The sequence below is a fragment of the Bufo bufo genome, chromosome 9 (genome assembly GCF_905171765.1).
Source record: "Bufo bufo chromosome 9, aBufBuf1.1, whole genome shotgun sequence".
Classification (NCBI taxonomy): domain Eukaryota; kingdom Metazoa; phylum Chordata; class Amphibia; order Anura; family Bufonidae; genus Bufo; species Bufo bufo.
In genome coordinates, this window is record NC_053397.1 from 11,879,225 (window position 1) to 11,894,581 (window position 15,357).

Below are 15,357 nucleotides of genomic sequence, written 5' to 3' on the forward strand. Positions count from 1 at the left end.
ATAGGAGCAGTATTATAGTAGTTATATTCTTGTACATAGGAGCAGTATTATAGTAATTATATACCTATATGGTAGCTATATTCCTTAAAATTTTCTGATTTCATTCTGGTTTAATAATATCTGTAAGAACTGGTTAAGTACGGCTGACGGCTGAGGTGAGATATGAATGCAGTAAATGCCTCTGCCACTCTGGGTAGACAGTACTGAGCAGTGACCTGTTCCATTGCAGGCAGTTTTATGGACAGTACGGTAATAATACACCCTGTAACCAAACACGAGAAATTGCGATTATGTCAGTGACTGTAAATATAAGAAAGAGGCTGAACCCGGAAAAAAATTAATATCCAGTTACAGTCCAGGAAGAAATTAATTTTCGTCCTCTGGGAATGGTCTGACAGCTGGCACAGTATAGTGGTGCTGCCACCTCTGCCACATTAATATTATGTTACTGAGCAAAATATAAGCTCAAAAGTTAGTAGTTTATTGCTGAAACTGCTTAAAGAACATTACACTTGTGAAATGGAAACATTCTTACAAAATGTATAAAAGAAACAAGTCTACAATAGGCTTTGATTAAAAATGTCCTTCCGTTTTTTTATTAATAGCTCTTTTCAGGTCACATCATATCTGTAGATCAGGGATCAGCCTCCTCCGGCACTCTAGCTGTTCTGAAACTACAACTCCCCAAATCCTCCTCTCACTTCTATGGGAGTTACAAGAACAGCAAAATAAGTATGCATGCTGGGAGCTGTAGTTTCACAGCGGCTGGAGTACCGAAGGTTGCTGATCCCTGCTGTAGATTATCAAGACAGGGGAATGACTGCAGGATCTGACTACACAGAGTTTGTTTGTAGTCTGTAACCATGGAGACACATAGGTCTGCAGAGGAGTGGTTACTGAAAATGGTAGATTTTAACTGAATACTATTTCTGAATTTACTTAGCTTTGATTCAGATGCGTCGGAGCAATTAAAACACATTACTGCAAAAGTGAACATGTCCTTTAAAAACCAGAAGAGTCTCACCTGTGAGGATCATGTGATACTGGAAAATTCTCTGCACCACTTTCACCAGTTTGTGTTTAACACTCGATTGTCCGCGCTGGAAGTTCCTCTACTCTCCGGAAAGAAAGAGAAAAAAAAGAAATGTTCCAATATTATTACCTGTATATTTATTACCCAGCTTTCCTAAAGTCAAGAATGGAAAATATGCTGGATTGTGCAATAATACACAAGCAGAGGATGAATTACTATATAAATGAGCAGATCTGTAAATCAGACGCACAGGAAAGCTAAGTGACAACCCCTTGGTGACATGTCGGCTATTACCCAACTTTTCCAGAAGCAGATATGACAAGGGAGGGCTGAATAAAATCTGAAGAAGAACGAGATCAAGGTTTTACATTTACTGGAATACTCAGTTTGGGATCCATCTGCTTAACACCATTTTGAGGTTAGTTTTGTGAAGCGATCTTGAAACAAGGGACAGCTGGAAGGTAGTACTACTCCTACTCTTACTACTACTCCTCCTCCTAATCCTACCAAGAGATAAACTGGGCCTTGCACCCTATAATCAGCAAGAATAACCAATCACAGAGCAGATTTCATTTTATCAGCCCCTGGATGGTCACTCACCTCAAAGTCTCTGATGACGGCGGTGACCTGGGGTTTTTTGAGGCTACAATCTTCAAGGGCTGCTGTGGTCTTGTCAAATGAAACAATAAAGGCCGTATGGTGCTGGAATTTGGATTTCCGGCTTAAAAACACATCTGCAATTTTCTGGTTTTCCTCCCTTTGAATAAAGAAGTCCTATTTAATTATATCATAATGTAAACCACAGTGTCTGTATATATATATATGAATTTGTATGGAATCATAATTAACAAATGGAACGGAGCAAAATAGATGCTGCATTTCATTACTGACTCAGAATTATATCCTGTATTATACTCCAGAGCTGCACTCACTATTCTGCTGGTGCAGTTACTGTGTACATACATTACTTATCCTGTACTGATCCTGAGTTACATCCTGTATTATACTCCAGAGCTGCACTCACTATTCTGCTGGTGCAGTCACTGTATACATACATTACTTATCCTGTACTGATCCTGAGTTACATCCTGTATTATACTCCAGAGCTGCACTCACTATTCTGCTGGTGCAGTCACTGTGTACACACATTACATTACTTATCCTGTACTGATCCTGAGTTACATCCTGTATTATACTCCAGAGCTGCACTCACTATTCTGCTGGTGGAGTCACTGTGTACATACATTACTTATCCTGTACTGATCCTGAGTTACATCCTGTATTATACTCCAGAGCAGCACTCACTATTCTGCTGGTGCAGTCACTGTGTACATACATTACTTATCCTGTACTGATCCTGAGTTACATCCTGTATTATACTCCAGAGCTGCACTCACTATTCTGCTGGTGCAGTCACTGTGTACATACATTACTTATCCTGTACTGATCCTGAGTTACATCCTGTATTATACTCCAGAGCTGCACTCACTATTCTGCTGGTGCAGTCACTGTATACATACATTACTTATCCTGTACCAATCCTGAGTTACATCCTGTATTATACTCCAGAGCTGCACTCACTATTCTGCTGGTGCAGTCACTGTGTACATACATTACTTATCCTGTACTGATCATGAGTTACAGCCTGTATTATACTCCAGAGCTGCACTCACTATTCTGCTGGTGCAGTCACTGTGTACATACATTACATTACTTATCCTGTACTGATCCTGAGTTACATCCTGTATTATACTCCAGAGCTGCACTCTCTATTCTGCTGGTGCAGTCACTGTGTACATACATTACTTATCCTGTACTGATCCTGAGTTACATCCTGTATTATACTCCAGAGCTGCACTCACTATTCTGCTGGTGCAGTCACTGTGTACATACATTACTTATCCTGTACTGATCCTGAGTTACATCCTGTATTATACTCCAGAGCTGCAGTCACTATTCTGCTGTGTACGTACATTACATTGCTACATTTCCTCCTCCCCCAGTATCAGAATAACTTGTCTTCGCTCTTGGGTCTCACCAGTGCTTTATTCTTTCTTCCAGTTCCTCCAGAACCTCTTCATGTAATAGGTAGACATACTGCAGCTGGCTTAGTCCATGCCTTAGCCTTAGCTCTTCCTCCTCATCTTCCTCTTCACTGCCGAGCACCCTGAGCATTGATGCATGGAATTCCTGGAAGGAAATATAATAAGTTGTGGCTATGGAATACTCCTGCTGTATGTACCAACTAAGGGGGCATCATCTTTCCCCTGCCACCTAGTGCCATCTATAAAATGTAGATTCCAGGTATTTGCATAAATGGCAGAACCCTATTATATGTGATCAGTTTTGCTGCCTTCACTAGCCGGAGTGATCCATCATTGTCCCGCAGCAGCAGAATCTACAGTCGTGGCCAAAAGTTTTGAGAATTACATAAATATTGGAAATTGGAAAAGTTGCTGCTTAAGTTTTTATAATAGCAATTTGCATATACTCCAGAATGTTATGAAGAGTGATCAGATGAATTGCATAGTCCTTCTTTGCCATGAAAATTAACTTAATCCCCAAAAAAACTTTCCACTGCATTTCATTGCTGTCATTAAAGGACCTGCTGAGCTCATTTCAGTAATCGTCTTGTTAACTCAGGTGAGAATGTTGACGAGCACAAGGCTGGAGATCATTATGTCAGGCTGATTGGGTTAAAATGGCAGACTTGACATGTTAAAAGGAGGGTGATGCTTGAAATCATTGTTCTTCCATTGTTAACCATGGTGACCTGCAAAGAAACGCGTGCAGCCATCATTGCGTTGCATAAAAATGGCTTCACAGGCAAGGATATTGTGGCTACTAAGATTGCACCTCAATCAACAATTTATAGGATCATCAAGAACTTCAAGGAAAGAGGTTCAATTCTTGTTAAGAAGGCTTCAGGGCGTCCAAGAAAGTCCAGCAAGCGCCAGGATCGTCTCCTAAAGAGGATTCAGCTGCGGGGTCGGAGTGCCACCAGTGCAGAGCTTGCTCAGGAATGGCAGCAGGCAGGTGTGAGCGCATCTGCACGCACAGTGAGGCCAAGACTTTTGGAAGATGGCCTGGTGTCAAGAAGGGCAGCAAAGAAGCCACTTCTCTCCAAAAAAAACATCAGGGACAGATTGATCTTCTGCAGAAAGTCTGGTGAATGGACTGCTGAGGAGTGGGGCAAAGTCATATTCTCCGATGAAGCCTCTTTCTGATTGTTTGGGGCATCTGGAAAAAGGCTTGTCCGGAGAAGAAAAGGTGAGCGCTACCATCAGTCCTGTGTCATGCCAACAGTAAAGCATCCTGAGACCATTCATGTGTGGGGTTGCTTCTCATCCAAGGGAGTGGGCTCACTCACAATTTTGCCCAAAAACACAGCCATGAATAAAGAATGGCACCAAAACACCCTCCAACAGCAACTTCTTCCAACAATCCAACAACAGTTTGGTGAAGAACAATGCATTTTCCAGCACGATGGAGCACCGTGCCATAAGGCAAAAGGGATAACTAAGTGGCTCAGGGACCAAAACGTTGACATTTTGGGTCCATGGCCTGGAAACTCCCCAGATCTTAATCCCATTGAGAACTTGTGGTCAATCCTCAAGAGGCGGGTGGACAAACAAAAACCCACTAATTCTGACAAACTCCAAGAAGTGATGATGAAAGAATGGGTTGTTATCAGTCAGGAATTGGCCCAGAAGTTGATTGAGAGCATGCGCAGTCGGATTGCAGAGGTCCTGAAAAAGAAGGGCCAACACTGCAAATACTGACTCTTTGCATAAATGTCATGTAATTGTCGATAAAAGCCTTTGAAACGTATGAAGTGCGTGTAATTATATTTCACTACATCACAGAAACAACTGAAACAAAGATCTAAAAGCAGTTTAGCAGCAAACTTTGTGAAAACTAATATTTGTGTAATTCTCAAAACTTTTGGCCACGACTGTACATAGTTTAGGGCAGGCATCCTCAAACTGCGGCCCTCCAGCTGTTGCAAAACTACAACTCCCAGCATGCCTAAACAGCCTACAGGTATCAGCCTACAGCAGGGCATTGTGGGAGTTGTAGTTTTACAACAGCTGGAGGGCCGCAGGTTGAGGATGCCTGGTTTAGGGTCAGATTATAGAGATGCCAAAGGCGGAAATTGTCCAAAGGCAACACCACCAAGGCGTCTTCACCTCTCAGATTTGAGTTTCTGTACTTAAATGAACACAGTCATAGAGCACTCAGGTTTACTGCTACAAAGAGAAAGGGATAAGTGGCTGCCAGACACTACTGACGCCGCTTATGCTCCCTGGAAAAAATGGTGAAATCTGACATGCTTGAGATTGTTGGTTTTGCTTACAGTTATCTAATTTGTATGGCCAGCTTAAAGGAACACTCCAGACAAAGCGGAAACCATGTGTTACACCTTGTGCAGGGCCTAAGAGGGTGGAGCATGACACAGGGATTCAAGGGGCAGCAGCCAGGTCACACGATGAGCTGTGCCATGCACTAGGGGACAATGCTGCGCAGGTTTGGACCCCCACCTCGGTGGTGCTGTCGCCATTCTGCGTTACGCAGCGCAGTCTATATAAACCCCATCTCTGCTCTCCACTCTCGAGGTTCAGAGCAGGTTAAGAGATCAGTTCTAGCATCTAATTTGCTCAAGAAATCCATAAAGCATTAACTGGCAGAACACGAAACAGCTGACATGTTCCCCTCGAGACGCGCTGGGTGCAGAGCGCTTAAAGACGTTTTATCTGGATGGAAAAGCCTCATTTACAGGCAAATGCGTGAATATATCATAACGAAAGGAGCTGCTAATAACAGGACTCGGTCTCTGCACCATCGCTCTAGAGAACACGTTATGTGAACAAATTACAGCCGCACAGCCCCAATTCTTCTAGGAATTCTCATTTAAGGTGTACTTCCCCTTTAAAAAAATCCTAACACCAGAAGAAACATTGTAACACAATGTCTAATCACTGTATATGGCAACTTTCTAATATACTATATAATATACACAATGGCAATTATTTGCCATTTTGACAAGCGCTGCTTGCTGTCAATGAATTTGAACCTTTTTGTTTATATCCAGAGGATGACAATAGACCTAATACTTCTCACAGCTGAGAGTTTGTTACATTTATATCAAGTCTACACTTCAGCAGCACAAAACTCTCCCGGGTCTTGATGGTTTGTTACAATGTATCAGTTTAGAGTCCATACTGTGCAGCCTACAGCGATTGTCTAGAGTCTAGACAATGCAACTGAAACAAACCCTTAGCTGTGAGTAGCAAGATGCCTTTAGGTTCATATAAGGCATGCTGAGACCTGTAGTTCACCACGGTCCATGGCGTCACTGATCACCTACGCCCACTAAAAATCAGCATTTCTTCACATGAGTAAAGCTGCAAAGCATTAGATAACTACTCCATTACCAACAACAGCCCATTGTCCTAAGTGCAGATTCACAAAATCACCAGGACGGTCGGAAATGTCACGTGACCGCCATGGCACTCAGGAAGCTGCCGTCTTTCCTGCTATACATTTCTTTCTGTGCTTCTAGTGGAATGTAAGGTGGAGGCTGGGAATCATGTAATTCTGACATTCACCGACCTTCACGCTGCCTTTACGCTTGGTTATTCCTGGAATATAGTGAGATTTGCGCAGGGATGAACTCTGACCCCCACCAAAAAAAATATATAAAGGCAAAGTGTCTTCTACTTTATTAATAAAGATACACAATATCTGTGGCTTTCAGGTCTAAGCTGCTGAGGATTCATGGTCTGGGGGTCAAGTGAGAATCTCTGCATCTTATTAATCAATCAGCACCCGTAATTGCGCGATATTGTAAACAGAAGGGCAAAGGCGGAGTACTGTCGTATGGCGGTGAATGAGAAAAATATCATCTGTAACGGATCCTCACACGCATTTCCATTCGGCTCATGCACACGACCGTATGGCTTTTTCAGTGTTTCGCGGGCCGTTTTTAACGGATCAGTTTTTCCGTTTTTTGTTTCAGTAGTGTTTCCGGTTCCGTTCCGTTTTTCCGTATGGCGTATACAGTAATTACATAACATTTCCAATAGATGGTTCCGCAAAAACTGAACTGATACGGAAGACATACGGAGTACATTCCGTATGTGTTCCGTTTTTTTTTGCAGACCCATTTCACTTGAATGGAGCCACGGAACGTGATTTGCGGGCAAAAATAGGACATGTGCTTTCTTTGTACGGGACGGAAACGGAATGCACAAGGAGACACTTCGTTTTTTATTTTTGGCTGACCTATTGAAATGAATGGTTCAGTATAAGTAACGCATACTGAACTAAAAAAACGGACAGTATACTGAACGCAAAAAAAACGTTTGTGTGCATGAGCCCTTAGTGTATACCGATGAGCAGAGGAGATTTGGCATTATAATCTTGTTTGCTAATAATGCAGTTCCTTTGGGGAGATGAGTCCGGCACAGTCACCACCCAGTAACAGGATAAGACAGGGGTGCGCCGCCGATGAGGCGAGGGGAGGCAGCACCAGGTAGGGGCAGCAGAAGGGGGATTATCTGTTTCTGCGGTATAGTATTGGGAAGCAGAGTGGGCACAGTATGTGGCGGTGCATTACCCTGTATGTTTTGTAGCGCTGTATGTAATGTTTTCTAAGTATGTCTTTAACAGTAGGGCCGGAGCAAAGGGGTTAGGTTAAGAAATTGGCATTGAGGGGTTGGGGGGCCGTTTCAGTTTTTGCCTCAGGCAGCAGAAAGGCTAGGTGCACCCCTGGAATAAGACCAGCCTGGGCCGGGCCCCTCTGTCTCCAGTGGCCAATTTTCAGCTTGTACAGTGTGTCTGCCCATGGGCCGCTCTGACACATGCTCGTCTGAGCAGTAACCCAGCTGTATTAGAGCCCTGAAGGTCAGAGGTGAACTCGGAGGTGGCACTCCGCGGTTATGTAGACATGTCAGCAGATCACTTAAGGTGGATTTCTCCTTTTAAGTGATTTAAGGCAGCAAAACGAGAAGAGTTAAATCAGCAGAAAAGAATTGGCCTGATGATAAAAGCAGCCAGGGGAATAATGAAAGCAGTTAGCGGAGCGGTTCCGGGAGCGTGAGGCGGATTTATGGGATCAGTTAACAGAACTCATATTTTTAACGTATTTAATTATTTAATTGATCTGATTATATCCACACTGACAACGGTGAGCGGGAATACTAGGTATAGAATTCCAATAATTGCCCCGATGATTGCTCTCATGGCCATGACTAGAACATTATCTGGTGGAAGACCTTATGCAGACTTCTCTTAAAGGGGTATTCCCATCTTCAGTTTTCATACTTACCTTCGTCCAGCGCGACGTTCACTTACTGGATTCGGCGGTGCTTGATTGACGTCTTCCCCCGGCCAGGCAGAAGGCTGAAGTTTTTCTCCCGGCCGGGCCATGTCCTGAACGTGCACACCGCCGCGCATGCGCCATGGCGACTTATTCCTGGCCTGTATAGTACAGAGCCGGCGTGCGCGTTCGCGGCTCTGTACTATACTGGCCAGGAAGAAGTCATCGTGGCGCAAGTGCGGCGGCGTGCGCGTTCAGGACATTGCGCGGCCCGGCCGGGAGAGAATCTTCAGTCTTCTGCGCAAGCGTGGCCCGGCGGGATTCGACAGGAGAGGTGGCCGTAACCAGGCGAGACGAAAGACAAAAATCAGGTAAGAGGGGACTTATTTTCTCAAAAAGGGTGGGAATTGGGTAATAAAATGTATTTAGAAAAATGATCACTGTCAAATCATTAAGAGATTTAACAGTGATCATTGTGATGGGAATACCCCTTTAAGGTGATCCCTTTAAATCAACTCTTAAAGTGGAAGGATCCCTTTGGCACAAGACTCGCTCATCGGTCACCGAAACCCAGCAAGCTGATTGGATGATACCATCACTGATCACCCAAACCGAATACAAAGCAAAATTACCTGTCCTGGACTTAAAGCTGTTGTCCAGGACTTGAAAAAGAGATCTACAGTACTTTCTTCCATAAACAGCCCCACACCTGTCCACAGGTTGTGTGTGGTATTACAACTCAGCCCCATTCACTTCTGTGGAGCTGAGCAGTAATACCAGGCACAACCCATGGACAGGTGTGGATCTTGTTTTGGAATAAAGCGCTGTGGGGATTCGCTCTGGTAGTTAGGACTAGCGGATGCAGTATAGAGACAAAGTACACAGTTCTGGAATCAAACAGCGGTGTTTATTCACACATTGGTGGATCACAAAGTGCAGATAAGGTGCATCACAAAACGCAGGCGGCTTGGTGTTTATTCACACACAAGGAAAGTCCATAAACAATGAAAGTCACCTTTTCTCCTGGGTGTTAATTCACACCCTGTTAGCCGTTCAGCCTCATCAAGTCCATAGGCGGCCTGTTCACCTTTAGAGGGGCCTGAGACCTCCAGCCCAGCACAGCACAGCCCTCAGTTCACAGCACACAGACTCCTGAGCTCCACTGTCAGAGGGAGGTAAATCCACCAAACCTGGCTGTTTTTTTATGCCTGCCAAAACCCGGCCTGGAACATGTGGAGTAGTCACCCACCCAGCACTTTGACTACTCCCAGTAAGAGCTGTCCTGGATCAGCTATGACAGCTATTGATTAAAAAAATTATAATGGAGGAAAATAAATTAGAATAAACACATTTATAAATAAACAGAAAATGTGTTTATTGTAATTTATTTTCCTTCATAATTTTTTTTTCTAATGATAATTATGATAATGCTGTTATCCCATACAGTGTACTGATATCTGGAGATATCGGAGATATCAGTACTTTATACATGGGAGGAATTCTCTTGAGGCTTTTAGTCACAGAAAATCGCATCATTGACTACAGTTAAGCCTGTGGCTCAACTGCTAAGGTTTCTGTCTATCATACAGCAGGTAATCTGGGGAAACTAGGAATAAAAGCACTTACATATACAGATCTATCTGTCTGCCTGCCTATCAATCTATCATTATCAAATCTATCTATCTTATGGCAGGCACATATCACAATATCAACAGGAATTGGTGCACTATGTATGCAACATTGTAACACTTATAGATTAACCGTTATTAACCAGACACCCAAAGTAAAATAATCCTAAATTCAAAGTAATCCTAAAGTATATAAAACCGGCGCGATGGTCAGCCATTGACACTAGGTCCACTACCTACTGAAGAGAGTAATTTCTTTGAAGACTGGACTGAATTATTCCAGACATGGAAAAACATTTTACAGTTAAAGGGCCAGCGACAGGAAGCTGAATTATCAGGCCAGATACTGTTCATCCTGTGATTATCTAGGACAATGGACGTCCTGACCTCCCACACACAGCGTTCAAACCAACCCAGTCTCTGCAGCTTGTCTCACAATGGTAATGTGAAGGTGAAAAGTAGTGTTGCACTTATCAGCCCATCACACAGCACTAAAAATGACTCTGACCGAAGTTCTAAATATAAAAACTTATAACAAGCACTTACCCATGTAAATTGCAAAATGATCCCCACTACCTGGTCACCAATACATACATACCGTTTACACCAAGAATTAATTCCCTGTATTATACTCCAGAGCTGCACTCACTTTTCTGCTGGTGCAGTCACTGTGTACATACATTACATTAGTTATCTTGTACTGATCCTGAGTTACATCCTGTATTATATTCCAGAGCTGCACTCACTATTCTGCTGGTGCAGTCACTGTGTACATACATTACTTATCCTGTACTGATCCCGAGTTACATTCTGCATTATATTCCAGAGCTGCACTCACTATTCTGCTAAGCTGTTGAGGCCACATAACACATTTTTACTACTACATTTGGCAGCCAGTAATAACACCCTGGACTAATGGCGGTTTTGACTGTGAGATATTTGAAGACTTGGGATTTCCAGGTACATAAAGCACTGGAGGAAGGTCTCGTGGGGTCAGCAGCAGATGAGACGGTGCCGAGACAGGACCCGCATGCATCTACCATAGACGTGACCTGACTGCCTGGAAGCATGCCAGCCCAGTGGCACCTCTGACTCCCACGCTGTGCCATTCAGCTGAGACAACTGGCATTGTCCTGCTCACGCCTGGTGCCCATAGGAAGGACAGGGAGGGGATGTGGCATTAAACCTGGTACCAGCTGATGCCACATTCTGTGAACATTATTAGAATTTTCGTCACACCCATCCACTGAACGGCGACCCCAAAGCAGCTCACCCATAGGACACCCCTAATAATCCAGCATTTTACAGATTAAGGGATTTCTACCACTCTATGTGGTTTGCTTCGCTCTTGATTTACATCATATTCAAGCCACATCCAAAGCTGCAATTCTGCTGTTAGGCCTGTGTCTGCTGGCTCAGGGCTCATGCAGGACATGCTCTGCTGTCACACCTCCTGGAAGATGTATTGTGTACATGCCATACTGGTCAAAATCTACAGTTTTGGATGTGACTGGAGTATAAGAAATGATATGAAAGAAATGAGAAGAAAGCCAATACCATTCCAGATGTTCAAAAATGGAGCAGCATTTGCAATCAACAGGAATTTTCTTCCCCATTTTTAAACTTTCTGCTTGCTGTCAGTGAATGAAACCAGCCCAGTACAGTCTATCCCTGCCCCACAGTATGTGTGACATGCTCCTGTCACCATGACGACCCTTCATTCGTCACTGCTACATTAATGCCATCTTCATTACCATACGCAGCCTACGTTCCGCTATGTTGGGGTGTAATGACTGATTCTATTATGGAATCAAATAACTGGGCTCCGAGCGGAGGGGCGAGGGGGGCGAGAGGAGGTCAGGGGAAGCGACGCGTCCAAGCTGCTTGAAATTCCAAAGTAGACAGAGGAACTATTAGCCACATAAGCCCTCCATTGATCGTCTCCCAAATCCTTGCCCAGGACTTGTTCTGCCAGGATACAGGCCCGGACATCCAGCTCTGCAAATTACCATGGGACAGCTGGCACAGACCACAGAGCGGGAGGCAGTATTATAGTAGTTATATTCTTGTACATAGGAGCAGTATTATAGTAGTTATATTCTTGTACATAGGAGGCAGTATTATAGTAGTTATATTCTTGTACATAGGAGCAGTATTATAGTATTTATATTCTTGTACATAGGAGCAGTATTATAGTAGTTATATTCTTGTACATAGGAGGCAGTATTATAGTAGTTATATTCTTGTACATAGGAGGCAGTATTATAGTAGTTATATTCTTGTACATAGGAGGCAGTATTATAGTAGTTATATTCTTGTGTATATGAGCAGTATTATAGTAGTTATATACTTGTACATAGGTGGCAGTATTATAGTAGTTATATTCTTGTACATAGGAGCAGTATTATAGTAGTTATATTCTTGTACATAGGAGCAGTATTATAGTAGTTATATTCTTGTACACTGGAGGCAGTATTATAGTAGTTATATTCTTGTACATAGGGGCAGTATTATAGTAGTTATATTCTTGTACATAGGAGGCAGTATTATAGTAGTTATATTCTTGTACATAGGAGCAGTATTATAGTAGTTATATTCTTGTACATAGGAGGCAGTATTATAGTAGTTATATTCTTGCACATAGGAGGCAGTATTATAGTAGTTATATTCTTGAACATAGGAGCAGTATTATAGTAGTTATATTCTTGTACACAGGAGGCAGTATTATAGTAGTTATATTCTTGTACATAGGGGCAGTATTATAGTAGTTATATTCTTGTACATAGGAGGCAGTATTATAGTAGTTATATTCTTGTACATAGGAGGCAGTATTATAGTAGTTATATTCTTGTACATAGGAGGCAGTATTATAGTAGTTATATTCTTGTACATAGGAGCAGTATTATAGTAGTTATATTCTTGTACACAGGAGGCAGTATTATAGTAGTTATATTCTTGTACATAGGGGCAGTATTATAGTAGTTATATTCTTGTACATAGGAGGCAGTATTATAGTAGTTATATTCTTGTACATAGGAGGCAGTATTATAGTAGTTATATTCTTGTACATAGGAGCAGTATTATAGTAGTTATATTCTTGCACATAGGAGCAGTATTATAGTAGTTATATTCTTGTACATAGGAGCAGTATTATAGTAGTTATATTCCTGTACATAGGAGCAGTATTATAGTAATTATATTCTTGTACATAGGAGCAGTATTATAGTAGTTATATTCCTGTACATAGGAGCAGTATTATAGTAGTTATATTCTTGTACATATGAGCAGTATTATAGTAGTTATATTCTTGTACATAGGAGGCAGTATTATAGTAGTTATATTCTTATACATAGGAGGCAGTATTATAGCAGTTATATTCTTGTACATAGGAGCAGTATTATAGTAATTATATTCTTGTACATAGGAGCAGTATTATAGTAGTTATATTCCTGTACATAGGAGCAGTATTATAGTAGTTATATTCTTGTACATATGAGCAGTATTATAGTAGTTATATTCTTGTACATAGGAGGCAGTATTATAGTAGTTATAATCTTGTACATAGGAGCAGTATTATAGTAGTTATATTCTTGTACATAGGAGCAGTATTATAGTAGTTATATTCTTGTACATAGGAGCAGTATTATAGTAGTTATATTCTTGTACATAGGAGGCAGTATTATAGTAGTTATATTCTTGTACATAGGAGGCAGTATTATAGTAGTTATATCCTTGTACATAGGAGCAGTATTATAGTAGTTATATTCTTGTACATAGGAGGCAGTATTATAGTAGTTATATTCTTGTACATAGGAGCAGTATTATAATAGTTATATTCTTGTACATAGGAGGCAGTATTATAGTAGTTATATTCTTGTACATAGGAGCAGTATTATAGTAGTTATATTCTTGTACATAGGAGCAGTATTATAGTAGTTATATTCTTGTACATAGGGACAGTAATATAGTAGTTATATTCCTGTATATGGTAGGCAGTATTATAGTAGTTATATTCCTGTACATAGGAGGCAGTATTATAGTAGTTATATTCTTGTACATAGGAGGCAGTATTATAGTAGTTATATCCTTGTACATAGGAGCAGTATTATAGTAGTTATATTCTTGTACATAGGAGGCAGTATTATAGTAGTTATATTCTTGTACATAGGAGCAGTATTATAGTAGTTATATTCTTGTACATAGGAGGCAGTATTATAGTAGTTATATTCTTGTACATAGGAGCAGTATTATAGTAGTTATATTCTTGTACATAGGAGCAGTATTATAGTAGTTATATTCCTGTACATAGGAGCAGTATTATAGTAGTTATATTCTTGTACATAGGGGCAGTAATATAGTAGTTATATTCCTGTATATGGTAGGCAGTATTGTAGCACAGTTTGTCTTAGAGACCCTTTTGTTCTTTAGTTTCATTTGCAGGAATACAATGGTCACATTTTTTTCTCTCTACACCTACATTGATCTTCGTCTTCCCAGTCCTCAGGACATGTTTTACCCTCTGCTATATTGTCCCTATCTCTCTGTTATCTTTCCAATGTACAGCAGGGTCTCCTGAGGGCCCCTATCTGTGTCTCTTTGCCAGCTCGATGTGGACGTCCTTCGCTCATCTCTGTGATAAAGCCTTTTGATGATAACGGCTGCAATTTGCTGGACGTTTAATTATGTATGTGATGATGTGTTTAGCGCTCTCGCTTTCAGGCACATTAAAGCTGTTGGTGAACGTGTTTTAACATTGATTATTTATGGCGCCATCTCCTGTGTGTTGTTATGGCCGTCACCACCAGGTCGTTGTATCACCTCTTCCCTTTATTTATATGGCAGCTACTAGGATACTTGGACATCCTGGGCCTCATTGCCCTCGCTACGCTCACATAACTAGCAGTGATGTCACAGACTATGGTATCCAGCGATGACGAGCTCCTTATTATATAATCTACAGGATGTACATGATGTCATATACAGGGCCCCAGTTGTCAATAGTGTCTCTCAGTCTTGTTGCCCACAGCAACCAATCAGAGCTCAGCTTTCATTTTTCCAGAGCAGTATAAGAAATGAAAGCTGAGCTGTGATTGGTTGCTAGGGGCAACGCAGTTTACCTGTTAATGCCCATTCACACAGCAGTTTCTTTGTATGCAGATTCCATGCAGTAAATCCGTTCCCACTGTTTGCTTGGCTCTGCAATTCTCACATTTGAAGTGATTTTCCATACTGTGCCAAAAAAGATAATGGGGGTCATTTATCAAAAGTGGTGCAAAGGAAAACTGGCCCATAGCAACCAATCAGATTGATCATTTCATTTTCAAAAAGAGCTCTGAAAAATGAAAGGTGTAATCTGATTGGTTGCTATGTTCACC

The 15,357-nt window shown here is 41.6% G+C and overlaps 1 protein-coding gene across 2 annotated transcripts in view; it reads right to left on the minus strand.

Annotated features, from left to right (window-relative positions):
- The window catches only part of FGD5 (FYVE, RhoGEF and PH domain containing 5), a 118,500-nt gene that overhangs the window by 40,213 nt on the left and 62,930 nt on the right, over positions 1–15,357 (minus strand). For both annotated transcript variants that reach the window (XM_040408361.1, XM_040408360.1), the window contains exons 6-8: positions 3,072–3,223; positions 1,634–1,790; positions 1,025–1,112 (exon numbers count right to left, since the gene is read on the minus strand). In XM_040408361.1, coding sequence (XP_040264295.1) covers positions 1,025–1,112; positions 1,634–1,790; positions 3,072–3,223 — 397 coding nt within the window. The remainder of the gene's footprint in view (positions 1–1,024; positions 1,113–1,633; positions 1,791–3,071; positions 3,224–15,357) is intronic.